This window comes from Nothoprocta perdicaria, unplaced genomic scaffold (assembly GCF_003342845.1).
Source record: "Nothoprocta perdicaria isolate Ctin4 unplaced genomic scaffold, notPer1 scaffold_9, whole genome shotgun sequence".
Taxonomy (NCBI): Eukaryota; Metazoa; Chordata; class Aves; order Tinamiformes; family Tinamidae; genus Nothoprocta; species Nothoprocta perdicaria.
The window spans coordinates 8,054,827-8,081,659 of record NW_020456198.1 but is presented as its reverse complement, the minus strand read 5'-3'; the positions used below and the strand labels follow the sequence as shown (position 1 = coordinate 8,081,659).

The 26,833-nt window shown below is 43.0% G+C and overlaps 1 protein-coding gene and 1 long non-coding RNA gene across 3 annotated transcripts; one reads left to right on the top strand and one right to left on the bottom strand.

The window, feature by feature from the left end:
- Positions 1-4,757: 4,757 nt before the first annotated feature.
- On the top strand, positions 4,758-19,567 carry RUVBL1 (RuvB like AAA ATPase 1). Of its 2 annotated transcripts, XM_026052571.1 has the most exons (12): positions 4,848-4,864; positions 4,933-4,957; positions 5,133-5,219; positions 5,835-5,967; positions 9,961-10,112; positions 10,658-10,747; positions 11,585-11,734; positions 12,602-12,665; positions 13,814-14,012; positions 15,518-15,620; positions 18,715-18,806; positions 19,085-19,385. In XM_026052571.1, the coding sequence occupies exons 3-12, from the start codon at positions 5,172-5,174 to the stop codon at positions 19,242-19,244; spliced, it is 1,191 nt and encodes a 396-aa protein (XP_025908356.1). In that variant the 5' UTR covers positions 4,848-4,864; positions 4,933-4,957; positions 5,133-5,171; the 3' UTR covers positions 19,245-19,385. The 2 variants fall into 2 exon arrangements, with proteins under 2 accessions (XP_025908355.1, XP_025908356.1); XM_026052570.1 differs by having other exon boundaries at positions 4,758-4,957; positions 19,085-19,567.
- LOC112958658 lies at positions 10,847-11,971 on the bottom strand. Its single transcript, XR_003251469.1, has 2 exons — positions 11,860-11,971; positions 10,847-11,009 (listed from the first exon to the last, which is right to left on the bottom strand). It is a non-coding gene; the product is annotated as an uncharacterized LOC112958658 (long non-coding RNA).
- Positions 19,568-26,833: the final 7,266 nt, after the last annotated feature.

Sequence of the window (26,833 nt, the reverse complement as noted above, 5' to 3'; positions counted from 1 at the left end):
CGCGGAGGAGCGCGGAAGGCAGCGCGGGGCCGCGGAGGGGCCGGGGCCGCCGAGCGGACAGCCCCGCAAAGCCCAGCGCGGCGCCGGGCCCGTCGGCAGCCCCCGCAGAGCCGCCCGAAATCCGCCCTGCGCAAAGCGGCCATGGCGCCTTCCACAACCGTCCCTCACGGCCGAGGAGACGGCACCGCGAGCGCGTCATGGCCCTCCCGCACATCACGGTCATGCTCGTGGAATCCTTATGGCTGGAAAAGACCTCCAAGTCATCACGTCCAACCGTAAAGTCCAACCATCACATCCAACCGTAAAGTCCAACCGTAAAGTCCAACCATCAAGCCCAACCATCAAGCCCAACCATCAAGCCCAACCATCAAGCCCAACCGACTGATGGTGCCTACACTTTCTTTTTGCGGACTTCCCTTGAGACTGGCAGTGTTATTTTCTTTCTACAGTCAGTAACATACATTGCTGATAGTATTTATTCATTCACATCTCAATAAACAATTGAAAAAAAGAAGTCAAGAACATAAGATGACTCATAAGGTTATTCTCAGTACCACATATTTAATTTGGGGCTTTGACTCCAAAACTTAGGCTTAGTTAAAATGAAAGGTGCCTCACACAACAACTTTTAGTGCTAAAGAATTCGGAGGGCTTTGAAAGGGGACACAAGTGATTCCTCCTCGTCAAGCACCAAGGCGGCAATGTGCCACTGAGAAGGGTTCGGGGCAGGGGAAAATAAAAGAAAAAGAGGGGGGAGATAAGAGAAATAAAAGGGGGAAAAATAAAAACACCCATAGCAGCAGGCATTCTGAGCTCTTGGTGCTATTTTATGAGACAACTATGTCCCTAAAGGGAAGAAATGAACTCCTAAGGCCAGTGAGTTGGGCCGGCCCGGTCAGTCAGATTGGCCAGAGAAGTTCAGCTCGATGGGAGCTCTGTCTTGGGAGCTGAATTAAGCACAAAGTCACTTTTCAAACCAAGTTCCCAGGCTTTTGAGTAGTTTCCTGTTAAATCATCAGGCTGGGATATACCGCTCATGAACACTGCCCCGAATGTCTCAATCTGTTATATCAATACATACTTGCGGAGTTAAGGGAAAGTATACATTTATTCCCATAAGAAAAGGCCCTACACAATTATAATCCACATAGATACCTCGATATCATATTACATTGCATTCAAATGAGGAATATACTGTCTAGTTTTTTTAGCATTATTATTAGGTTGCTTGGAATTCATCTAACACAAAAGGTAAAAACATTTTGGACCAATTCCTTAGCATGGGGCTTATTCCCAAGTCCTCCCAGCACACCCAAAATACTGGACATCTTCAAACAAGCTCTGATGAAGCACAGTGGTCTTCGTGATAAATTTGTATATCTCCTGTAAAAACGGGCAACCAGGAAAAGGGAAGGTCCCATTTGTTAAGGATATGAAAGGAGGGAAGACAAATCCATGGGAGAATCAATTCCATTGCCCACACATGAGCAGCTGTGTCCCTTTAATAGCCTTTTAATACTTTTAAAAGTGACTCACCATCAGGTGGGTTTCTTCTTATTTTAATTCCTTGAGATACAAAAGAGACTTGTAAGTCTCTATATAAAGAAAATACTCCTATGTGGAAGGAAATTATATTTAAACAATTTCTATTTTAATGGAAAAAAAGTAAGTTTGCTGCAGAGACCACAGTTTTGTTGGTGCTACTCAAAATATACCTCAGTCAAAGAATTTACAGTTTCTCAATCTGATTTTGAGAAGAATCATCCGAAGGGGGAAGTTCTTTGCAAGATGAGGGTCTATGTGGCATCTAAAAATGAATACACATGGCACCAATAGCAAGAAGATATGAAAACTTATGTGTTTAGACATTCTGTAAGATTAGCAGTTTACAAATTTGTGAGTTGAGCATGTTGAGATTAATACAAATAAATAAATAAATACTGTTCCTTTCATGAAAAGTGAATAAAGCTTCCAGCTTCTTTTGTGGGGCAGGGAAGGAATCTCATGCAGATCTTGATATTACTGATATAGAGGGGAACGTGGCAAAAAAGGAAGAATCCCAGCTCCTCCACATTTTTCTACCTCTGCCACAAAACAACAAATTCCTGGCAGTTAACAGCTTTCCTTGTTTTCTCTTCAATATACCATTCCTCTTCCCAGTTCTCCTCTCCTATGCTGAATTTCTTCCTTAAAAGAGTTCATTTTAATTGCTAACGTTTTTAAGGACTCATGGGAGAAAGGGCAGGAAGTCAGACTTTGGGGATAGGGTAAAAATGTAAAGGTCATTCACACACTCACACACACATACCCTCTCTCACTCTAAAAATAATACACTATTTGACAGTTTCAGGATCCAGCATGTCCCGTTGAAATTTGAAAGCTTATGTGAAACTAGGCCATGTCCTGTAACCTCAAACATTTAGTCTAGGAAAACAGCTCTCAAATCTCCAGCTCCCACATCGGGTATCGCATGACGTCTGTGCCAAATGAGAGACCCCAAACAGGGGGGCAAGAGAAACGTTGGTAAAATGAGTTGATTAAACCCAGGGAATAATAGTCCAGACTGTTAGCGACAGGTATTATTTTTCTGGTTAACTGGCTAGTGAAATATTAAATTATGCTCAAAGCATCTATAACATGAGATGGACAGAACGGTCTCACAACCTACTTAGGTTCCACTCGTTGGCATGGTCAAAGGGGAAAGATGACTCATGTCTTGCAACAAAATTATCCCACGCTCTGCCTCCCTAGCAAGTATGTTAGCTATTCAAGATCAAAAAGGCACAATAGGTTCACTATTTCTCAAGGTGATGCATCATAACTACACATCAGACACCAATTATAAGGGATCATTGAAGCTATTTAAGTTCAGTTCTAAGCTTTCCAGTAGTTCCACTTGTCCTCTGCTCTTTCTGAGGAATAATCAATTAATTCTGTGTGGTCTTAAGGATTATTGTTTATTTTCTCTCATCTAAAAGCGAGGGACTTTTTAGGCTCCTTTCCACCACCTAACTGCATTTTCTGCGTGGTGCTCAAAGGACATATGGAATGAGTAAATAAGCAGTACAATAAGATGTGTCAAACCATTCATAGTTTACGGGTCACAGAAAAACCTCTTGAAGTGATACCAATTCAAGCACATAGAAGCAAGAAACCAGCCTCACTTCTGCCAAATAAACGATTGCTTACTGGTTCTTTTCGTAGTGAAATACCACTTTTTACTGCAAATACTATTCAAAGTATTTTCATAACAGTCTCTACTGTCACTACTAAAATTGTGCCTTCATTGTGGCACTAGGTTTTATTATAGAGATGGTCTTTAGCAGCCTGAGAGTTAAGCCCTAGTCCAGTTGTCTTTTGGAGACATCATATTGCAGCAAACAAATATTTAACGCTTCTGTTGCCCAGTTTTGTTTCATGTTAAAGGGGACTGACCTTTATCAAGTAAGCTGCAAATTGCATTAGTATTTCTAAAGTTCAAGATTCTTATGCAGAATAGTCTTATTCCTATTTTTATATATAGAAAATATTCCTTTTCTCTTCTAAGCAATGAAGATTAAGCAATTCTCTGTCCCTGCCCTCTACACTTTTATACTTGAAGTAAATAATCGAAAGTAAATATTATCAAATCAACGCTGAAACACCTCAGTCTCAGAAAGAGGCCCAGCTACAGCTTCAAACAAGATAATAACAGTGATCAGATTTCAGTCTAACTCAACCAATAGCTACTTATTTCACCCACTAGCAGCCCTTCCTTTTTAAAAGGAGTGGCACATACAACACAACTCTTGGAGAACTTATTTTTTTCTTAGGACTAGCAAAAATTTCCAATTCTGACCAAACTTATCCACAATACTTGCAGCTTTTCAATTGCGAGCTGTTTATTTTTCTCTTATACAAAAGAGAACCTGTAATTTAGTATGTGAGGCATTTGTATTTTGTGACTAAAATGCTCCAAAAGGATGTAAGGATCCTAACAGTATATCAATATTTTAATTATTTAAAGGATGGTTTGTGTTAGATTCAAGAATTCTTAGCCAAGAGTCATACAAGAACACCCTTATAAATGTGTTGAACTACATGGGTATGATTATATTGTGACTACAATTTAAACTAGACTATGTAAGTATAAATCAACAGAATGAATTACCAGAAAAACTGAGCAACCAGTGAAGATTTTTTTTCACCAAACGACCACTCCTGGAAGGCCCTGGACCACAGCGGGTACCTGAAGGGTGCTCTGCAACACGGCGCGCAACCCGTGGCCGTAGGAGCCTCTCCCACCTCATGCAGCCTTACACAGCACAAAGCCAAGCTTAAAAAAAAAAATTATTTTTCGTTTTCTGAGGTAACTGAGGGCTCGGTGAGGGACATGGGGGCAGCTGCCGTGAGGGCGGCCTCGCATCCACCTCCGGGGCCTGCCAGGACAGAGACACGTATGAGAGACAGCGGAGAGCGAGGAGCCGGGCAGGCAGAGAGGGGCCGAGTGTCCCCTCCAGGCGACGGCGACACTGGCGACACTGGCGACATCGGCGACATCGGCGACACTGGCGACATCGGCGCCCCCTCCCCGGCCCAGCCCCTCCGGGCTGCCGCGCCCGGCCGAGCCCTCGCGAAGCGCCGCACGCGGAAGCGGCTGGACGGACTCTAAAAGAAAAGCACCCTCCCGAGGTGACAGGCAAGCGGCACGGCCAATCAGCAGCGCGGGCGGCGTGGCGGGGGCCAATGGGTGCGGCGGGGCGGGCCGGCCGGGGCGCGCGCCGGGAGCCGTGGTAACGCGCGGGCCGCGTGTGGGGAGCGCGGCGGCGGCCTCGCCATGAAGATCGAGGAGGTGAAGAGCACGTCCAAGACGCAGCGCATCGCGGCGCACAGCCACGTCAAGGGGCTGGGGCTGGACGAGAGCGGCACGGCCAAGCCGGCGGGCGCCGGCCTCGTGGGCCAGGAGAACGCGCGCGAGGTGAGCGGCGCGGCGCGGCCTGCGGGACAGCGAGCGGCGGCCGCGCGCGGAGCCGGGGGGCGGGAGCCGCCGCAGGCCGCCTCCTAGGGCCTGGTGTTCCCCAGGGCTTTAATAACGCTGCGGTAAAACGTGGCCGTGCGCTTCGCAGCGAGTTAAAAGTTTATTTAATTTATAGGCATGCGGGATTATAGTGGAGCTGATCAAAAGCAAGAAAATGGCTGGCAGAGCCGTGCTCTTGGCAGGACCTCCGGGAACCGGCAAGGTAACGTGTTCCTTTTGATGTGGTGCTAAGCGTACCTGAGCTGTTTTAATTCACTTTGTTGTCAGAATCACTATAGGGCAATAATTGCTTGAGATTTTGTCTGGAGATGAAAACTATTTTGCTTTTTGATGGCTGTAGTGTTTCTTACCTGAGACTCAGATTTTTGCCCAGTCATCAGCAGTGCCAGTGGTGTCTTCAGGCATCTTTAGTATGAAATAGTCTTACGTAGATCGCTGAACACATATTTAATGTCAAATCTGAGGAAAACTCTTAGAAATTTGTTTAGCATTAAAAGCCTCAGAAGTTTTATCTTGTTTTCTCCTTGTTTTTTAAGGCTTATTGTCTTTTGCATCAGATGTCAAAATCAGATGCCTGGTATTGTTTTCCTAAAGGGTTTTACAAGTTTATGGTAAAAGGTACTTTGCATGTGTTGAATTTGCTTGGGATGGGGAAGTTGGAGAAGTGACAAGTGGGTTTGTCAGACAAAACAGGTTTAGTGCTAAATTGATGATTAGAATGACACAGGATGTGATGCAGAAAGTTAACATTGTGAGGAAGGATCCCTGGTTCTCATGAAGAGATTCAGTTTGTGCATTTTTTTTTTTTCTTTTTAAGACTGCTTTGGCTTTAGCTATTGCACAGGAACTGGGAACTAAAGTTCCCTTTTGTCCTATGGTTGGAAGTGAGGTCTATTCCACGGAGATCAAGAAAACAGAAGTCCTGATGGAAAACTTCCGGAGGGCAATTGGTAAGTTCTAGAGAGGAAAAAATAGAAGAATTAAGCATTTGTATGATTCTGATTTGGGTTTTGTACAGTAATTTGAAAAAGAAGAGCTTATAAGTGGTCTAAATGGGATCACATCACTATTTGCTCTTCTTTTCAGTGCTCATCTGAATTAGGTGTATCTCTTCCACGCCTAGTGGAATTTGCAAGTTTTTCTGCATTTCTGCATGTGCATTTTCTGCACAATTATTTTGGTTAGTTCTTCTCCAGACTCCTCTCATCATCCAGGTTCATCTCTTGGTTTTGCCTGTGGATCTCAAAAAAGCTGAAAGGAAAGCTTTTGGGGTGTGTGTGTGTGTGTTAACAGATTTTTTTTTTAATAGTATCACTGTACTAAGCAAGGACTCCCAAATGGCAATGTCCAACCTGACTTGCAGTTCACAGGAGCACAGAGAGTTTAATGCCAGCAAAATAAATACCATAGTATCTCCCTCAGTTCTGGGAGGGAGATATAAGGCATTTATAAACTTTGCGCAAGTTTGTTAAATTTGCAACACGACCTCATTGAATTTCTAAAATCTCTTTCGTGGCTGCTGCTGACAACTGATAAATGCAGTTAGAAGTGAACCTTGTTTTATGAGAATTGCCTAAAGGTAGCCTAATTGATCCTGATACTGAACATATTAACGGGTAATTTTCTTCTGTATTATGCCCCCCACCACGAGACTTCAGCTAAGTATTTGGTGGCAGGACAATAAAGAAATCTCTCAATGGCGCAACCGAAGAGCTCCATAAGAAAGTAAATTTCAGTAGTTCCTGGTCTTTTAGCTGCCCTGAATCTGGCAGGACTTGGGGGAGGGAAGCTAAAGACTGAATAGGCTGCAATATTTCCTTGATGTGATGAAGTTCCCTGTCAGAGATTTTGAAACTTGAACCAACACATGAAACTTATGCCATCTGTGTTGTCATTCCTAGAGACAGCAGTATTTTAACTCTCTTCTGGTTAACAGCCAGCTACATTGTTAGTTCCCTGCATTCCCTGAATGTCAGTAGAGAAGAACTTCTAAATAAATATTGGTGTTAGTGACAGATGGAACTCTGTATTCCTTTCTGTTGAATTCTCTGTCACATTTTCATAACACAACCTTTATTAAAAAACAAAAACTCCAAAATATTTTAAGTACTATTAAGCACTTTTTTTTTGTATTGAAACATTCCCAGATGTTTTTAAAATTTATCATTTATGTTTCAGTTTCATTGCCTGGCAAATAAATAATTTAAAGATAAAAAGATAAATTTAAAGATAAAATAAATTTACAGAATTTTCTGAAAAATTCTTTGTGGACGTTGCAACATCAGCTGTGACTGGGTGCAAGAGAAATTCCTGCTCGTGTATCAGCCAGTACCTAACGTACTGGGTTAGTTTATATATCTTTCTGCATAATTCCTTTTCAGCAAGTTGTGTATTCATCATCTATTGCTCATATTGTGCATTTTGCTTTCACATTGTCCAGCCACCTCAGGTTATAAATATGATTAGGATGCTAACATCAGTGTCTCATGTAAAGCTTTTTTTTTTTCCTTTTTTTTTTCCCCCTCTCTCTTGAAAGCAAAAAATTTTGGCAGGTTAGGGCCCCTTGCTGTGTAAGGAAACAGGAGTGACTCAAAGCTTACTAAATTCTTGGCCTTGATGACAGTAAATCTCCAGACTGATCCCAGTAGTAGTATTTGTCTTCTTTCATACAGGTTTTCAGTGCCAGCTTAAGAAATGTTTTATCAGAATTATTATTGTTGGAAGTCTTTTAATAGTAGACTGGATGTGATATAACAGCCAGGCACTCTTTGGGTATCAGAGAGAGTTTGTGATATGTAAGAAACATAAAAACACAGCAGGAAATGAAAAGATGGAGTTGTCATACAGGTTAAAAGTACAGAGAGTGATTAATACCGCATAGAGCTCATTAGCAGCTGGCAAGATGTTGACAGTAGCTAATGTTAGAGCTCAGTTGCAGTAAAAAATAACTGCTGGAGTAGCCGCTTAAATAACGTATCTGTTCCCTGTATCTCCAAAGTGTATCTGCCAGTAAATCAAACCAGCGCTATTTAACTCCACACAGTGCTATTGAGCAAACCATGAAACATCCCACAATTTCCTCCTTGAGCTCATGCTTCTGGTTAGTAAGAAAGAAAGGTTTTTGTTAGTTACAGAGCTCTTTGGAAAGGAAACTTTCAGCTGATACATGCAGATTTATCTGAAAAGGATCAGCATTGATTGCCTGAATTCAGATCATGTTCATCTGTAAATAACTTTTATGGACACATCTACATGAGTGCATTAGTTCAGCTCAGAGTTCTGAAGCAAATTCCTAAGCTCTCCCTCTCAACTTCATTTTACGTTGTGGAACAGAATCAGGCTATGTGAAAGGGATTCTTTTCAGGCGAAATAAAACTGGAAGATAGGTGCACTTTAGGGTCTTGTCAAATACCTTCCAAATGCAAGGACAAGGGGGCAAGGAGGACACAGACCTGTGAAGGTCCCATACTTAGCACTTTACTGATGATTCATGCTCCACAGTCCTTGCTCCTGTAGCCTGTGTGATGCAGCATAGTCTAGGTTAATTTTGTAATTCAGAGATAATTTTTTTTGCCAGGTATTTTGGCATCCATGAAAAACATTTTAAAATTCCCTATAACTAATTTATGTAACAGTTTTTCATTTAATGCTGGATAGAAAAAGCAAACCTTCCTTGCCGATAAGCTGTCACACTACTCACAATTAGCTTATTTCTCACATTTCAAATCCTATCCTTAATTTGAGTCCAGCAGAGGGAGACAGACTCGTTTTTGTCAGTCCTTTATATTTGGCTATCAGCAGCTCAAGATTACTGGTGAAGTGTCTGATCTATTTCAAAGCAAAATGACAAGTTATGAAACAAGGAAAGTTTTATAAAGTCCTAATAACCTCAGACTGTGCAGGATGACTTCCTTATATCTTGTTACAGCTCATTCATTATTTTTGGTATGGCATGTGTGTCTCATAAAATACTGACTTTATAGAGGCTCTTCAGATGTGGATTCTTTGAACTTTCTTGTAGTTGGACCCTCTGCATAACTGTAATGGTAGTGATGACAGTGTTTTTCCTTTGGAACACTCTAGCCATAAAACTCTCCTCAGCTCTGTATTAGTTATCAATTTAAAATAACCTCATTAGTTGATTATAAGAGTTTGAAGTACAATAGAAAATACTTAGGTACTTAGATTCCTAAACCACCTCAAAAAATTACAAAGAAGGTCACTGTCAACTGTTTTGAAATAGTCATATTTGGACTATAGCAGGCTCAAAACATTATTTAGCCCATCTTTTGCTGTTAACTAGAAAAATATTTTAAGTAAATGGTAGCTTTTTCTAATGAGGTTCTAATACAGAACTTATTAATCAATTTATTTTATTTTTAGCTTAGTTGATAAAAAATTAAGTTTTTGTGAAGTTACTTTTTCTTTCTGCCTCCCCCCCACCCACCCACCCACTTGGGGCTTTTTTGAGGGTAGGTAAACTGCATTAGATTCCCTGTTACTGATCTTTAGTTTTAGAAATTTGATGAACTGCTTTTCTGTTTCTGATGTAGCTAAACAAATCAAGCAAATCTCCTCTTTTGGAGAAACAAATCAGGCATTTTTTTTTTGAGGATGGAGAAGAGTGGGGATATTGACATTTGTTTCAAGAACTAATAAGCAAGGTCGGAAAAAATAAATTCTTATAGCTAAATAAATTACTTTGCAGGTCAGCCCATGACATCTTTTGCTCTCATACTGTGGTTTGAATATGCTGACCTAGAATAGAACCATCATTTATCTTTCTACTTGAAGAAAAATAAAAAAATACCACCAGTCGTATTATAGTTTAGTAATATGTTGCATTCTGGTGGCATTAATGAAGAGGACTTCTAAGTGAGAATAATTACATGCATATTGGCAAAAATTAGTGTGTTGAAACTATCCTAAATAATTCCTTGCAGGACTGAGGATTAAAGAGACCAAGGAGGTTTATGAAGGAGAAGTCACAGAGCTAACTCCATGTGAGACTGAAAATCCTATGGGGGGATATGGCAAAACCATCAGCCACGTAATTATAGGACTCAAAACTGCAAAGGGAACTAAACAGTTGAAGGTAAGGATGCAGAGTTTTCCTTCAGGATTTCAGATCTGCATGTTTTTATTTGTTTTAGCAGCTTTTTGTTGCCATTTTAAGCTCTTGATACTCACTTCTGTAGAGAGGGATGCCAGGAGCTTCTTTCTTTTGCTAGACACCGTCACGCTTCTGAGCATGATAATGCTCATGCTTCTGATTCTGAGCAATAATCAAAACTTACTAGAAAGCAATAGAAGTACCACAATGTATGAATACATTGCCACATTACACAGTGGCAAGCCTTATGAGAGTGACTAGTGTCATTAATTTTTTTGCACTTAGATTATCTCTCTCGTATAGCAGATACTTTCTATTAGAAAATAAGTTTTCTGCATGTTCTTTCATGTATTACAGTAAGTTTTACTTTATTGTTACTCCAAGTGTTAGAGCTTTTTAAAAACGTAGATTTATTGTGGGAGATAATTTTGTCTGGTGGAAGGGACCTTTAAACTAAATTTCTTTTCCTCAATTACCATAATAATATGGAGCAGTTCTGATTAATGGTTAATTTTACTTGCTTCCAGCTGGACCCCAGCATATTTGAAAGCTTGCAGAAGGAACGAGTGGAAACAGGTGATGTTATTTACATCGAAGCAAACAGTGGAGCTGTCAAGGTAAAAAACAAAAACAGATATGCAATTTCACACAGGTTGATGTATTCTTGCAGATTTTTCTCTCCTTTTGCCTGAAAGCCCTCTGATTTATTAACCTTAATTTACATGGAACGGTTACATGAAAGTTTTAAAAAGAGCACAATGTTTTCCTTATCTGAAGAGAAAAATATCTCTTGCACCAGAAGAACGTGGTCATCTTGTTCACAATTAAGGTCATCTGGCAAGGAAGCTATCACTGATGCTGCCTGGATGAGTTTTCTTTCTGTAAGATCAAGACATCTTTAAGGGAAGGGGAGAAAAAAAGCCCAAGCAACTTTAGTCATTTTCAGGCTGACATGTGCAGTGTATTTAATCTTTCTTTTATCTTTCTGGTATTTTCTCCACAAGATATATACATGTAGAAAGGAATAGTGCATTAGTTAGCATTCTTTTCATATCTGATTTAAAATGTAGTGTACAGCAATACTTGCTGTTTAATGGATGAGCATAATATTTTGTATCATCTAATAAATCACCCACCTACAAAGAACTCTCAAACAGTCTTTCCAATCTCTAGCTAATCTGCTGGATTTGTCCTTTAGCAAGAATTGCATACAGTTAAGAGGGGAGAAAAGAGTGGAATATTCTTCCTACTGAAAATATCAGGTATTTTTCAACAGCTATTTTTTTGAGCTTTGATCAGCAGACAGGATCTGCCTGTTGCTAAGCAGAGAATGGAGAATCTGAATTGACAACCAGAATTGTGAACCAAGTTCCTTTATCAAGTTTGTGTCATTCAAGGTTTTTGCGTTACATCTAATTCTCTAGCTGGGTTTTCTCTTCCTTACTCTTCCTCAGAGGCAAGGCAGGTGTGATACGTACGCTACGGAATTTGACCTTGAAGCTGAAGAATATGTTCCCTTGCCAAAAGGTGATGTGCACAAGAAAAAGGAAATTATTCAGGATGTCACCCTGCATGACTTGGATGTGGCCAATGCTCGACCTCAGGTATCTGACTCCACAGATTAAGTCTTTACAGAAGAACTCTTTGACAAAGATGAAAGGGAGAGTTAGAATGAGGAGATCCTAAATCATTACAAAGAGGTTACTGTAGGAAAAGCGGTAGATCTTACCTTGAAACCTAGGCTGCGTCCCTTGCTGTTTGTGTGAAGGACCTGTTGCAGAATAGAGCAGTGGCCTTTCCACACAGATTAAAGTGGCCATGAAAGGGAAATCAGCCCTGCAAGAGCATTGATAAATATTCATTAACTTTTGACTTTGCTGTAGATTCTGTTAAAGTCCCCACCTTTCATAAGCATTTTATAATTTCTCATGAAACTCCCTTGTGAACATTTTTCAGTAGAGCTCTGCACATACTACAGGAAGAGATTGAAAATAGAATAACTGCTTGCAATATCTGAATGTAAACCCAGTTTTGAGGGATCTCCACTTCTGTTACAAACAAAATTCAGTGATATCACAAGCCCTTAACCTACTACATTTCAAAATAAACATCCTTTTTCAAACAAATCTCGTGATAAAAATCAAGGATAAACGTGCCTGTGTTGGCAGATTTAGCAGTTACAGTGCAAGCAGGCAATCCCAGTTCTCTCTTGCCTGACCCTGTTAGTTCTTGTGAGCCTGTCTCTTGTGTCCTCCAAGTGAGAAAGCCTAAACAAGGATGAAGAGGTAGCTAATTAACTAGTTACGTTTAGAATATTAGTGAAGTAACTGGACCTTGGACAAGTTATCAACCTTTGCTGAAACAAAGTACCAGCTTCTTTTTATTATTATTCTTTTGAATTATAACATCCTCATTCAGATGGTGTCTTCACTGTGAGGCCTCATAGCTGATCTGTAACTTTCTTTTCCTAGGGAGGACAAGACATCCTTTCTATGATGGGACAACTAATGAAGCCTAAGAAAACTGAAATTACTGGTATGAATTCTAATCATATTTCTTTTCCAACATAACCTATATGCTTGCCCGCTAGAAAGGCATTAAAATAGTGTCATTCATGCAGCATCTCTAATGATGAATGCCTTCATAACATTTATTAATAAATTTTCAAATTTTGTGGAGCAGTGATTTAGCTTCTAGAATTGCAGCAGCTAATATTGCTCTACACCTGTAGTGGTACTTGACGTACTGCATACAAGGTGGGAATGCTAGTGGCACCCTCTTCTGAAAATACTGCTATCACAGAGTGCATGGTTCACATTTCCTACAAAAAGCCAAATGGAACAAAACAAAGTAAGAGAAAAATCCTTTGCATTCTTACATGAAGCAGCCAGGCTCTATTTTCTGGAGTACAAAAACAGCTCCTAGAGACTCCAATATTGGTTTGGGTTTGCACTGACTTCTACCTGCCAGCTGCCTATCAGCTTAAAGCTGTATATATGCAGCTGCTCTGCCCACCTATAGCCCACTGCAGAAAAAAAAAAATCTATTCTCTTTTTTTGAAAAAAATCTATTCTCTTTTTTACTGTGAAAAATCTATTCTCTTTTTTGCTGTGGAAAAAAAAGATGTTTCGATAAGTGACTAATCTACATTCAGATCAAAGTCTGTTTCAATACGTAAGTGGTGGCTGTTTTGAAGTAATTCTTTTGTTCCAGAGGTCACTTTGCCTATTCTAAAGTCAGACTTACCAATATAACATCCTCCATGTCTTTGGGATCCCTGCGTTCACAGAAGTCTTACAAGGCCCTGTTTTTTTGGATAAATACAACTGTTTTGCTGAAATAGAGTAATACTTTATCCTTTTAGTCATCTTCTTTTCAGCCATACTTGGAAACTTCGCTAGACTGATGTTTGACAGAGTTTCCTACCACCACTGTATTTCACAGGCAATGTGAGTGGACACATTGGAGCACTCGAGTGCTCCAATGCAGGAGTGAAACCATAGATCTGAGGTCAGTTTCCAGTGGCCATTGGATTTTAGCATCACAGAGATTTGCCATGAAAGGCAGTAAGATTCCAACACGTGAAAATTTAAGGGGACATTTTGTCTTTAAGTAATTCATACACATATAAAGATACTGTTCACAAGCAGAACAGCTAACGTATCTTATTTTGATTTTGACAGACAAACTTCGAGGAGAGATAAATAAGGTGGTAAATAAATACATTGATCAAGGCATCGCTGAGCTGGTCCCAGGTGTACTCTTTGTGGATGAGGTTCACATGTTGGATATTGAATGTTTCACATACCTGCACCGAGCACTGGAGTCTTCCATTTCTCCCATTGTCATCTTTGCTTCTAATCGAGGAAACTGTGTTATCAGGTAAGATATCTGAAAGTAAATATTCCGGTTTATATTGTTGATAAACTTTAGTTAGGTGTATCAACAGAAGAAGCTGGAATCTTTGAAGGCCTTTTGTCTCTGATGCTGTCATAATTTAGCCTCTTCTCACTCCTCATTCTTTCCTTCTCTGTTATTTCTTCTCTACTTCAGTTCATACCTCCACTTCAGCATTTTGCACCCAAACCATATATTTTCAATAGATATTCTTGGCTCTTTTAAGCTCTTACTTAACTTCTGCTACTAATTTGTGGTCTAGGCCAAATTCAATCTAAACAAGCTGTCATTAACAAAGATTGCTACTCTTTAAACTGATTTACCTCAGCTGTGTAACCAGCAGTTTCTTTTCCTCTTACTAACTCACCTGATACTAACCCTTCTCTGTATTCATTGCTTACAAGTCGAGGTGATAAGGCCTTTATAGCAGATATGATGGTGCTGTCTTGGCCAATTCCTGAAATGGCCATATTGTAAAAAGAGTAAAGGGAAGTATCAGCATGGATCTGCTGCTGATTGTGTTACGAGAAACCTGTAATTTATGAAAGGATTATGTTTATACAATAGTTTTATCTAACATTAGTAAGTTAAGTAAATCCTTCTAAAGCAAGGTTCTTGACTGTGTACTACTAAATCAAGTAGCTGGAGATGCCCTGCTCTGCCTACTGATAGCTCTTAAAAGGCTTGGGAAAGGATTAATTGCGTGTACAGTACAATTAGTTCTGTGACCTGTTAAGAGAATGAATCTCTCCGGAGGACAGAGCACCATCTACTGGAGAATAGAGCAGGAGATGATCTCAGGGCATTTTGATTCTTCAGACAATGACCAAAAAAGTGCCTAAATATTGTCCCTGACTTTGGGAACATGGCTGTCTACTAGCGTTTACCATTTTCATCTGAGATGATCTTAGTAAGCACCATGGAGTCTGCATATTGTTCACTCTGATTTCCCAGCAAATCTTGGTTGTCTTGGAAAAGCAAGAGCTGGTGAGTTCAGCTGCAGCCTTTGCTTTGAGTGTTGAGTCCAGATCCTGCTTTATGTGCAGATCTCCAGCTTCCAACTTGCTGGATTACCTGCGTGGAAAGTAAACTACTGCACTGCTCACTGTGGTTGGACTGAGCAGAGCAATGGCTGATATTGCATATAATTTTTACTTATTTTGCTAAACTTAAGAATGACATGTTCCTTGTTAGAAGATGCTTTGGAACATTATAAAAGATGGAAAAATGGAATATAGAGAAAAGTAAAAGAAAGCAAGCAGCAACAAGTAAGGACCACCTCTAACTTTTTTGAGTGACTCCTTTAAAAGTACAAGAAGTAACATTTGTTCAGATTCCTGGCTCTGTATTTGGGGAGTGTACCTCGGTGGGAAGACCCGAGAATTGTAAAAGAGCAGGTGTGTTAGTCAGGTGTGGTAATTACTGATTTTAATCAAATGAAAGCATTGAACTCTGAATAGGATCTGATCTCTATTTGGTTTCTCCTTTAGAGGCACAGAGGATATAATATCTCCTCATGGAATACCCCTGGACTTGCTGGACCGAGTGATGATTATCCGAACCATGCTGTATACGCCCCAAGAAATGAAGCAGGTATATAGCACATTTTAAAAAAGAGCTGCTAAAACCCCCCTGGAGTTCCAGTCTCTAGGGATAACTGGTGCCTCCCTCTGTAGTCAGTTACTGCAGAGCTATTTGACTGCATAGACAGTGTGGTTTGTGCACAGAAGCTCAACAATTCCTAAATGTTTGGTGGTTTAGTGGCCATTTAAAATAACTGTTTACAAATGCGGTTTGTTCTGGTGTCTGATTTCTAGCCACCTAGTGATTTGTTTGGTAAACTTCTCCAGAGCTGAAAGTGGCTTCTCACTGTGAATTCTGAGCCTACCTCTCTCTTAAACAACTTCCAGGGAGTCTGCAAGTTGCTCTTCCAGATGTTGCCAAAACAGTATTACAATTTAGGGTCCCTGATCGCAGGCCTCAGGTTGTTTCTCCACATAAGCAACAAGAGGGACTGCAGAACACAACTTTCTGTGCTGCATTTGTTGCTCCCCTGTTCAGTGCTATAGCTTTTTCTACGCAGTCTGTCTGCTGAAGCCGCGAGGTAAATGTTGTGCATGTTCCCAGTCAGGTTTGGCAGTGTAAGCACGGTGCAGAGACACACTTGGGAATGCCTGAAACTTTTCCTGTGGGGCATCCCAGCGTATTGTGTATCGATTGCAATGCCCGGGTGCCATTATGCATCAAGGCAAAGATCCCCCTCATTAGCGTCTCAATGCTGGGAAGTGACACAATGCAGGAGCCATCACGGTTTATCATGTCAATTCTTTGTATTATTTAAGAGATAGTGTCAATGGAGGAGAGCCTTGTCACAAGATAATAGTCTCCTGCTGCTGGATAAGTGCCAAGGTGAAGCCATGGTTTATCGAGTACCCGCGGAGTGGCAAGGCTTCATTTCTCGTGGCTCCAGGAGCTTTGCACGCCCTGCTCTCGCCAGCCAGGCTCAGGAAGATTTTCTGTACCTAAAGGACACTTTAAAACTACTATAGTAGAGATTGCAGTGGAAGGAGCCAAGGGATTTAGTAATAAGGTGATGTTTTGTCTGTGTACAAAGCCAGTTTTAAAGGGTAACTTTCACTGAAAGCCCAGAGATTTTAAAGATTGTTGTCCAGATATCCCCAAAATGTGTTTTGATTTTGAGTAGTTAGAATAGTAGGAATATGTACTCTGATTTACTTTGTTAAGCTTTCATATATATATTATACACACACACACACACACATATATATTATATATATAATACTTAGCTCGTGTGCTGTGTTATCATGCCAGATAATAGCTTGTTAAAGAGCTCATTTCTGAACATAGATGTTGTTGGGTAAATGTTGCGATTTCCACCGTTCTTCACCAGTGAGGGAAGCATTTGTTTGCAATAGCCTTTTTTTAAAGCTAAAATACTCCAGACATTTTGTCCCATAAATCATGTTCCCATAGTCTACCCTTAAATTAAGGCTTTCAAATGACTTTTCCCTGCAGAGTGGAGGAGAGCTGTTGCACTTGAATTGTAGCTAAATACAGCCATGGGGAGAAAGGAAGAAAAATAAATTTATAGATGTTCTTATATTTTTGCACAGATTTCCTTTTCATGCTAGAAGTTTTCACTTCTAGCAGGAATGTTTCTGTATAAGTGAGACTCTTAGCCCTGGATGCCACAGGTAGTTTGATTTTTAGCACAGGAACTGCCCGTGTACCTGCTCAAAGACTGTTGATAACTTGCTCAAAACACTTCTCTCTGTACTAATAATGTAGGAATTACATTGCATAGCACTGGCTGGAGAGTGCAGGACCTACAGTTGGCTTAGTGCACCAGAATGGGGAGAAAAATCATTTTTACATGAAATTCTAATCAGATATTGTTAAACTTCTTTGCATATGTGCCTGCTGTTAAATAGTAGAGGTTGTAACTGGAGCTTTTGTTACCAGTGTGTTCACCTGGTAAAGGCTGCTTTCCACAGTAGCTGGTTTGTCTGTCTGTCTGCTGAGTTCATGTCTTGGGCTCTGGTCCTTCTGCAAGGTTCTATGAAGTTACTAGATAAAAAATATTATCTAAAGCTCTTCAAATAAGGGGTGTTCAAGGTGCCTTATTTATAGCAGGAAGCAAGCGCAAAGTAACAGCATCTAAATGAAGGGGAAGCGATGTTTGGTTGATACAGAAGATGGGAAAAGATCTTCAGTTTTAAATTACAATTTGAAATAGCTTTTACCATATTCGGTATTAATATCTTAGCCCAACTTTCTGCCATTTCATAGCTCTCGCTTTTACTCCGCTCCCTACCCTGCCTATGTTAGCGCATTTTTATGGGTTTAATTTAAACGAGTGCTTCTTGATATCTTGTTTACAAAGCTGCCAAAGTGAAAAATACCTGTATTATATGAGGCTTGCAGTTGCAGAGTTATCTCAGCACTACAACACAACATCATTATCCAGTCTGCCCCTTATCACTCAGCTGGTAATACGGCCTACCGAGAGACTTGTGCCACTTCTGTTATAGCTTTATATGCTCCAGCTTATTGGTGATATCTTGCTCTCCAACTTTGTAAAAGATCTTCAAACCGGTACAAGGCTGAGACTGTTCTTGAAAGATTAGATTCCTCCAAGTGATTTTTTTCTTCTTGCCGGGGTAGGTGAATCTTAGAAAGTAACTTTTTGATTTATTTTACCGTCTTGTTTGTCAGCTGAATAAAAAGCATGTTGGGAGCTGCAGAGGAAAGAGCCTTTTGCAGGGCTTGCTGAGGGCTGCTCTGCACAACACGATCGGGAAGCTGGAGCAGCTCGGCGTGCAGGGCCACCGCTTCCTGCTTTTCCTTCTTCAAGCTTCCACACTCTGCTTCGCATTAGTAGCTGCACTTAGCAGGAGTGTCTTGAGGGGACAGGAATCCAGTCGTGCTATTTCAACCACTTCGTATAATGATCAGTTTGTCAATGTTACATATTATCTATTCAAAGACTTAACATTCTATAAATCTACTTTAGTTTGGTGGTAAACAACAGGAAGGTAGCTCTGTCTCTTCCCTTATCTCATCTCTAAGCTGATGGAATTTCCAAACAATAAACTTAGTATAGTACCCTCATTATTTGGACTGTTACCTGATTTTTGCATGTTCCTTTATTCATTTATCCCAACAGATCATTAAACTTCGTGCTCAGACAGAAGGAATTAATATTAGCGAAGAAGCTCTAAACCACCTGGGAGAAATTGGTACAAAAACAACCTTGAGGTAGGTTGAGTCCGTTAGGATTTTTTCCGTTGTATGTTGAGTCTGACTGGGTCTAGAGGCACAGTAGGGTAATTCCTGCCTGGAAGTGTGATCTGTTAGAACAGTGTTGTCATGAAAAAATAAAGATAATCCTCTCATTTCCTCATTTAAGAAGGGTACATGGTTGAGGATCTTGATGCTTGTGCTGCTGATAAAGACCCATATATGTCCTAGGAGATTTCCTAACCATCCATGCAGTCGATCAGTGGAACGCGCTGAATTGTCCCCCTTCCTTCCAGGTACGCTGTGCAGCTGCTGACCCCAGCCAACCTGCTTGCCAAGATCAACGGGAAGGACAGCATCGAGAAGGAGCACATTGAAGAAATAAATGAACTTTTCTATGACGCCAAATCCTCAGCAAAAATCTTGGCTGATCAACAGGAGAAGTACATGAAATGAAAAGCATTTCGTAAGTTAGATGCTTTGAAGGGGCTTGAACCCCAAGGCAGGCTAATTAGCTCAGTGAGAATTGTTAATGGTTTGTCTCTTTGGGGACCGAAAATATTTAACTGTTGGACTGCTTGCGAGAACAGAGTTAGCTGTCAGGTGTTCCTATATTTTTTGTGTACAATAAGATGCTCCGTGATGGCTGTAACACCTTGCTCTCCTTTAATCAGTATGTATGAAATGGATAGCTCTGGACCCACCAGTTCTGTTTGCCTCTAGGTTTTGTTACAAAAGTGCTCTCACTGAAGTTGATGCTTAAGAACAGTTTATTTTCTTTATGAATTTTGTTTTGAAATAGTTTCCCTATATAGTTGAGATTTTTTTTGAATAAAAGTTTGTCTGAAGTACTTTATAATAAAATATTTCAAGAATACCTAAAGCTTGTACATGTTTTTTCCTGGATGCCTGAAGAAACCATCAAAGTAAGTTGGAAATCATGCAGTAAGTATGAATAAAGTGGATCTGCAGTACAAAAATGGATCTACAACTAAAGGAAGAAATGGCAAGGAAAGGTCCTGTAAGTGCTTACTTTTTTGTAGCTTGTGTTTTTTTCCTCCTGTAGACATCCCTGGAGAATACAGAGACAGGTAATAGTAATTGTGAAGCCTATTTTAAAATCTTTCTTCCTTAGTAACATTTCCCTTTCTTGGATTCGTCATAAAGCAGACAAAATACAAATTGCTTTAGCACACAGCATTTTTTCACTACTCTGCTCTGGCCTGACTTTCTTAATCACCTAGGTCAAAAAGTTTACAAAATAAAAACAAATGAATATTCATAGAGAAAAATAAAACTTAACAGAAGGAAAATGGGGAAAAAAAACCTTAAGAATTAAAGGTGGAAATCCTGCTCTGTATTAACTTTGTCTCACACTCTTGTCCAGCAATCTTCCTTTTGTAAAGTGCAGTTACTGACACGTTGATTGCCTCAGCAGTGGGAAAGGTGGAAGGTTTAAGGAGTAAAATCCTTGTAACATTGAAATACAAATTTATGTAACCACATAAGTGGATAAAGTACAATAAAACAAATTTAATAAGGACCAAGCCTCCATTCTGTATTGGCACTTTTAGTGATATAGGCCACCTTCATACACTTGTTTAAATGAGCCTAATACAAAAGGCAGGGTAGGAAGGCAAGGAAAAAATTACCTGAGGATCCCGGTTGTTTCCACCTTCACAGCAACTAAAAAAAAAAAAAAAAAAAAAAAGAACCGTATTTTCAGCCCTTTAAAAACAAATCCACATTCATAAAGGAGCTTTTTAACACCTGTCACACACGGCTACTCTGCCTCTCCCACTCCTTTGCTGCAGCAGTCATAGTGCTCACACTGGCAGCAGCTGAGCAGCGCTGCTCTTAACCAGACACCAGCAGTTCCCCCAGCCCCTTCTTTGAGGACAGAAACTCCTTTGTTTTTCCTCACGCTTTCCTAACAGTTTTTCATTCAGGAGTTGCCGGTAGCGAGAAGCACTAAAACAAGCGGCATCCTGACGTGCGTGTTTATATATATTTCATTTATGTGACTTGCACTGCAGCGAATGTAACAGAACCTCCTTGTTAGGTCTTAACTCTGAGCTGCAAACACTGAGGCACCCAAGCTCAGTCATCAGCTCCTTGGGAAAACACTCCAGCTGCTAAGAGCCGGTGTCCTTGCCCTGGTGCGGTCTGGGATCGTTTCCTTGGGTTGTTGTAAGAACTATTAATGATTTTTCATTTCCAAAAGACGCAGCCTGGCCAGCAGAGGCTGCCAGGGAAAGGGCAGAGCTGGAGGGAACGCGGGTGATTCGGAGGGTTGTTCTCATCACTGGGCACATTTCAGTCATGTAAAAAACCTGTCCCCTTCTTCAAAGTAGATTTCAGTGCCTGTCATGCACCTCTCATCAGCTTCTGTCCTTCAAACAAACCTTTCCCTACATCTGCAACCAAACAGTAGCAGCAGAGGTAATTAATAAATGATTTGGGGAGTTATCTTTCAATATTTCTGGCCAAGGAGCCAATCCTGCTTTCAAACCTAAGCAGAGTTCTCCTGCAGCCTGAAATATTTAGAGATTATATTTACATCATCACAGCAATTTCCAGAGCATTTCTAAAGTATATTCTAACTTCTGCAGGGTTTGGCACGTTCTGTTCCAGTGCTGTGACACGATGGAAAGTGCCTCGCTGAACAGGCTGCTGCATGGTCAAAAGTTAACTTTATTTCTTTCTTGTTGCAGCTCGGAAGTCCTTTTTGGCAGTGATGAATGTAGCTATTTCAGAATATAGGAACCATTTTTCCTTCAGTTTTCTGAAACATCCAGCTGATGAATTTAGAAAGCGGTTTGAATAAGCCCTGAATAATTCTGCATGTCGGAGCTAGTCCAGGTGCCACTGGTTTGACAGCACCGGCCCCTTGCTGATAAATCTGCTTTCTGCTCCGGCAGCAGCAGGAGAGCGGTGAGATGCAGCCGGAGCTGCTGCCTCCCGCGCCCCGCAGCCCCAGTTCCTGCTGCCCACCCAAGGCAGGAGCCCGCACAAACCCGGCTTCTCTTCTGGCAAAACAACTATTTCCTTGCAAAACGCTCTGTGCAAACAAAAGAAGAAAATCAAGCTGTAAAATTGGGAAGAATTATTTCCTATGAGCACTAAGAGCACCGGCTGCTCTGTAAAACTCAACCTGTGCAGCCTGCCAGACCCCAGGCAGCAGCGAGAGACCTCGGGAGGAAACCGGCAGTTCGGGTCTGACCCGGCTTCGCGGCTGCCTCGCCTGGCTGATGGTGCCTGTCACCGGAGAGCCACTCCAGGTACCCGAGTGTCCTTCTGCAACGAAACAAGACCTTAAAATACACGTGGAGGGAGAGAGAAAGGGAAAGAGACAGAAAAGAAAAGAAAAGAAAAGAAAAGAAAAGAAAAGAAAAGAAAAGAAAAGAAAAGAAAAGAAAAGAAAAGAAAAGAAAAGAAAAGAAAAGAAAAGNAAAAGAAAAGAAAAGAAAAGAAAAGAAAAGAAAAGAAAAGAAAAGAAAAGAAAAGAAAAGAAAAGAAAAGAAAAGAAAAGAAAAGAAAAGAAAAGCAGAAATGAGGCTGGTTTGGTATTTTTCCCAACGTTGGGAAAAATATAAAATAATATACTTCTTATTACCTTACTTATTTTTCCCAACGTTGGGAAAAATATTCAAAGAGGGTGCCTATGGTCTGCAGCCCCACAGCAGGGCAGCAGCTGGTACCAAACCACCCCCTGAAAGGGGCAACAATCCTTTCAATGGGCAGACTTGGGTCTACAAAACACTCATGCGGGGTTGTTAACACCCTTTGACGGGCTCCTAATTAACCCTCCGTTCTGCTACTCAAGGACTTGGTGCCAATCAGCTCCTAGGAGCAAGGGGTGAGCACGTGAGAGGATTTAACTGGGTTGGGGCAGCACCGAGGAGACGCTGGCACCTCCGTGACCGCACGCCAGAGCCTCTCCCAAGGGTGGAATCCCTCCGAGAGCCATAAAGTGTCCACGAAAGACATAAAGCTGTGATATAAAAGGAGAATCCTTCTGCGCTAAGTGGCGAGCCAATGTTTATCTGGCCTATTAAGTGACACCCAACAGACTTATTGGTGTCAAAGCTTTGCCCATGAAAATAGTCTTTCATATTACTGATAGAAATAGTTCTCCTGGAAGAATAACTGCACCATGCACAGGGGTATTGAGGAAGGATCTTTAAAAAATAGGAAGACTTAAATGACACAAAACTGCTCTTGGAGGTGGGAAGGCAGGTGCTGCAAAGTGCAGTCCCACCAAAGGAGGTCGGGTATTAATATTAAATGTGGAAAAACAAGCCATTATTTTAATTCTTTTCTTCCTATTTCCCCCAAAGGTTGCACTTATTGCATTAATCTTCTAAGCGAAGTTTTTACGAGCGATTGCCTGCACACTATGAGAAGTTTCTCCATCCATTACACCCAGGCAAACGGGCCCAGCTGTGTAGGAAAATATTTGTTACATCTTATCAGGGTGACACATAATCTAACAACAATTACAGCAAGCCCATATTTTGTACTATTTCGGTTTCAATGTGAAAAATAGTTCTCATATTAATCCTGGGGTGGGTGGGGGTTATAGGAATCAGTTGAATATTATAAGCGGGATAAGCGGCGCTTCCCGTGCAGGGAGCGAGCAGCGCCGTGCTCGGATCCCGCTCTGGAGAGGGACGCACATAAATCCCGCGGACGTGCGTCCTATGCAAATGGCACGGCACGCTCGCGCCTGGAGAGCAGTCCAAAAGTTGCCTTCTCCTCCTTAATACCTATTAAAGTCCAAAGCTGCGGTGCCTTTGCCCAGTTAGAAGGGTCTAGAAGGTGCTCGGGCTCTATGGGAGCCCTGTCTCATTGCCCAGCTCCGGTAGGGACAGAGCCACAGAGGGGAGCAGGGGACCCAGGGATGAGCCTGCAAACAATGCGTGTGCCCTTCAGCTCCGGCCACCCCAAGATCCAGGGAAGAAGGAAGAGGTGCATTGGATCTAGTCGGCTTTGGAGCCCCCAGCCCCATCCGCATCCCAGAGACAGGAAAGGGCTCAAGGCTCTGCCTGTTGCTTGGGAGCAGGGAGGATGAGCACTGTGCTCATCGGGTCACTATGGGGTGGTCTTTGATGCTTTGAGACGTCACTAGAGCCACGGGGCTAATGTTGCCCAGTGACTGGAGCAGGAGGCGACAGACTGAGTCGTTTCTACAGTGCAAATTGAGCTGTGTTGAGTAGTTTCCCCATTTCATTAAGATGTTTGTAGACAGGACCGAATTGTTCATAATCATCTTAGCAGAATGGTGCTACGGCAGCGAGCTCATAATCTGATTTCTTTAATGTGATTAAGAGACAATTTGAACCCATCTACAAAAGCAATCACAACACTGCAACATATCTGTGCTTCGCCATAGCCATAAACATGATGTAAACATGACCTCATCTCATGTTTAGATACGTCCTGCCCAAGGTGACAGCCTCTCCTCACCTCCCTGCCTGGGCTTCGAGCAGCTCGGGCAATACTTTAAGCGTGCAGGAGATTAACCACAGCGCAAGCAAGCGCTTTGAAACCCGGTTTGTTTTACGACTCCAGAGATTTACGGTGTGCCCCGAGCCTCGGTTCAGCCACGCTGTTACAAAACCTGCCCTGACTGCAAGGAGGTTGCTGGACAGAAGCAAGGATGGACTTTGCACAAGGGGATTTTGCCCATTTCCGACCGAAGCTGTTGGGCTGCCCCGCGTTGTTCCCTACCCACCAAAGCCAGGACTCTGCTCCCCATCCACGTGCAGAGGTTCCTGCATCTGCCCTGGGACCCCCTAAGAGCCCTGCTCTTTCAGCCCCGAAGGATGGATGTTTCCACCAAGGCTGCGGATCAAAAGCTGCGGTCACAGGCTAAGCAGAGCTCTCAGGGCCGGCCTTGCCCCTGCACACACATACGAGTTCATCCCTGCAAGTCCGGGTGGCAAAATCAGGCTGTTCTCTTAGGCGACAACTTTCCAACACCCATTACGTTAGGCCCTTATGATCACAGGCACTTTAGAGTTAGAACCACTCCTGGCCTCCACGAAACAAACAGGACAAGCCTGGGGTGCATGAAGATCGCTTCTCCTGCACTGAATTGCATAAGGTTAGAGGGAAATGAGGAACGTTTATGTTAGGTTAACATCTTCTTGAGCAACTAAGTGTCTTGAAGGAGCCAAAATCCCAGTGGACTTCAGGCACTGGTTGTTTCATTTTCAAAACCAGCCCGGGTGTTTGTTCCCATGGGTCCAGGCTTGGGGGCTCTTGGGGTTTTACAGCTCAGGGTTCACCTTCTCTGGGAAAAGTTGTTACCAATATCCACCCCAGCCACGTGGTTCACGCACACCCAGCAAACACTGCCTGCAAACGATACCCGCTGTCACGAGGGAGGCGTGAAGTGATCGCCATGCAAGTCTGGGGAAGCAAAGAGAACAAAATACTTCTCACAGAGACAGCGCCGACCCTCCCGGCTTTCTGGTGAGCCGCCGGCCTCGGACGCTGAGCGGCAGAGCGCGGCGCCCCGGCCTCCCCAGGCAAGCCTGCCTGATCCACATCTACTCGTGATCCTCCTTTTTATTAGGATAAAAATAAAAACAGATGCACATTAGCAGAACAGTTGTCGGTACTAGAGAAGGAATCCGCAGAACAAGAGAGCGGGCTGCCAACACTAATGCCGAAGAATTTGAGCCCGAGGGCTCTGGCTGAGCTGGGAACCCGCCGAGAACCACAGCAGAGACCTGCGCTCGAGGACCTTGCTGCTTATCCCTCCAATTAAAGGAGATGTGTTCCTTAAACACCATAAAGAGGAGCCCCGCGGGGCTGCCGGCCCCGGCGCGGGGCTGTGGGGGTCACCTGGTGCTGTGTGTGCAGCGACCTGCACCGGGGCCGCCCGACCCGCCAGCCCGGGGCCGTGGGACCGCACGGCGGCTCCGAGGGGCACGGAGGCGTTCGGGCTAACGCACGAACAGCTCCCAGCTGCCGACACCAGAGATCCAGCACCGGGAAGCACAGCTCCTTCCTTGGGAAGGAAGGAAGATCCTGCCCAGCACAGAGGGAGAGGGAAAGAGACCTGTCTGGGTGGATCTGAAGGTGGCAACTTAGTCAGCCCAAGCAGGATATAAGTGAGGAAACCCAGAGACCTCACAGCAACTCACAGTTCACCCCGAGCACTGAAACAAGGTCTCGTTTTTGGAGGCAAGACGAGGTCCCTTCCTCTGCACTTGCCCCGGTGCAAAGGCGCCGCACGCAGCAGAGCCGAGGGGAGACCCCCCTGTGCCGGGGCCGCTGCCGAGGCAGCCTCCAGGAGGCCGGAGCGGCCTCCGCCGGCCCGAGGAGTGCGGGGGGCCAGCCGCCGCCGTCACCTCCCGCTTCACTTTTTGATTAATGTTCTCGCTAACTTCGCCCGGCTCCCCGCGCGCCCACTCGCCGTCACCCTCCTCATTACGCATGTATCTTCGCATCGCCGCGAGCCGCAGGAAAAATTGTTCCCTCAGCGTGACAGCTGAGCGAGGGCTCTATTATTAAAGGTACCAATCATAGGTGCCGAGCTATCACGGCGCGATGAATGCGCTTGTCAGGGCGGAGCGGGGGCCGCCGCGCGCGGCTCCGCGCCGGCCACCGCCGCTCGCCTCGGACCCCGCGCGGCTGCGATTCCTCCGGCCTCGACAGCACGATTAATTTCTGCTGCCCTCGGCGGGGCCCCCGCGCGCCGCGCGCGTCCAGCTGGCCTGCTGCTGATAAGATGTACCTTTTGATTTGTTTTGTCTTTGATTGCCTTCTCTGTCACCTCGGGCGGCTGGCCGCCGGGAGACCTCCGCGGCGCCTGACGGACGGATCTATTTATCTGGAGGCCGCTGCCGGCTTCGCCTCCCCCCGGCGCCACCTTCGCGGCCGAGCCCCCGCCGCCGAGAAGCCTCATCCACCATAAAATACATCTGCCAGCCTCCTCCCGGCCAAGATAAAAGCCTGTCAGGGCTACTTTCCAATTCCAGGCAGCTTGATTAATGGTGAAAAGCCACGGCGAGATGGACTCGCGGTTTTTA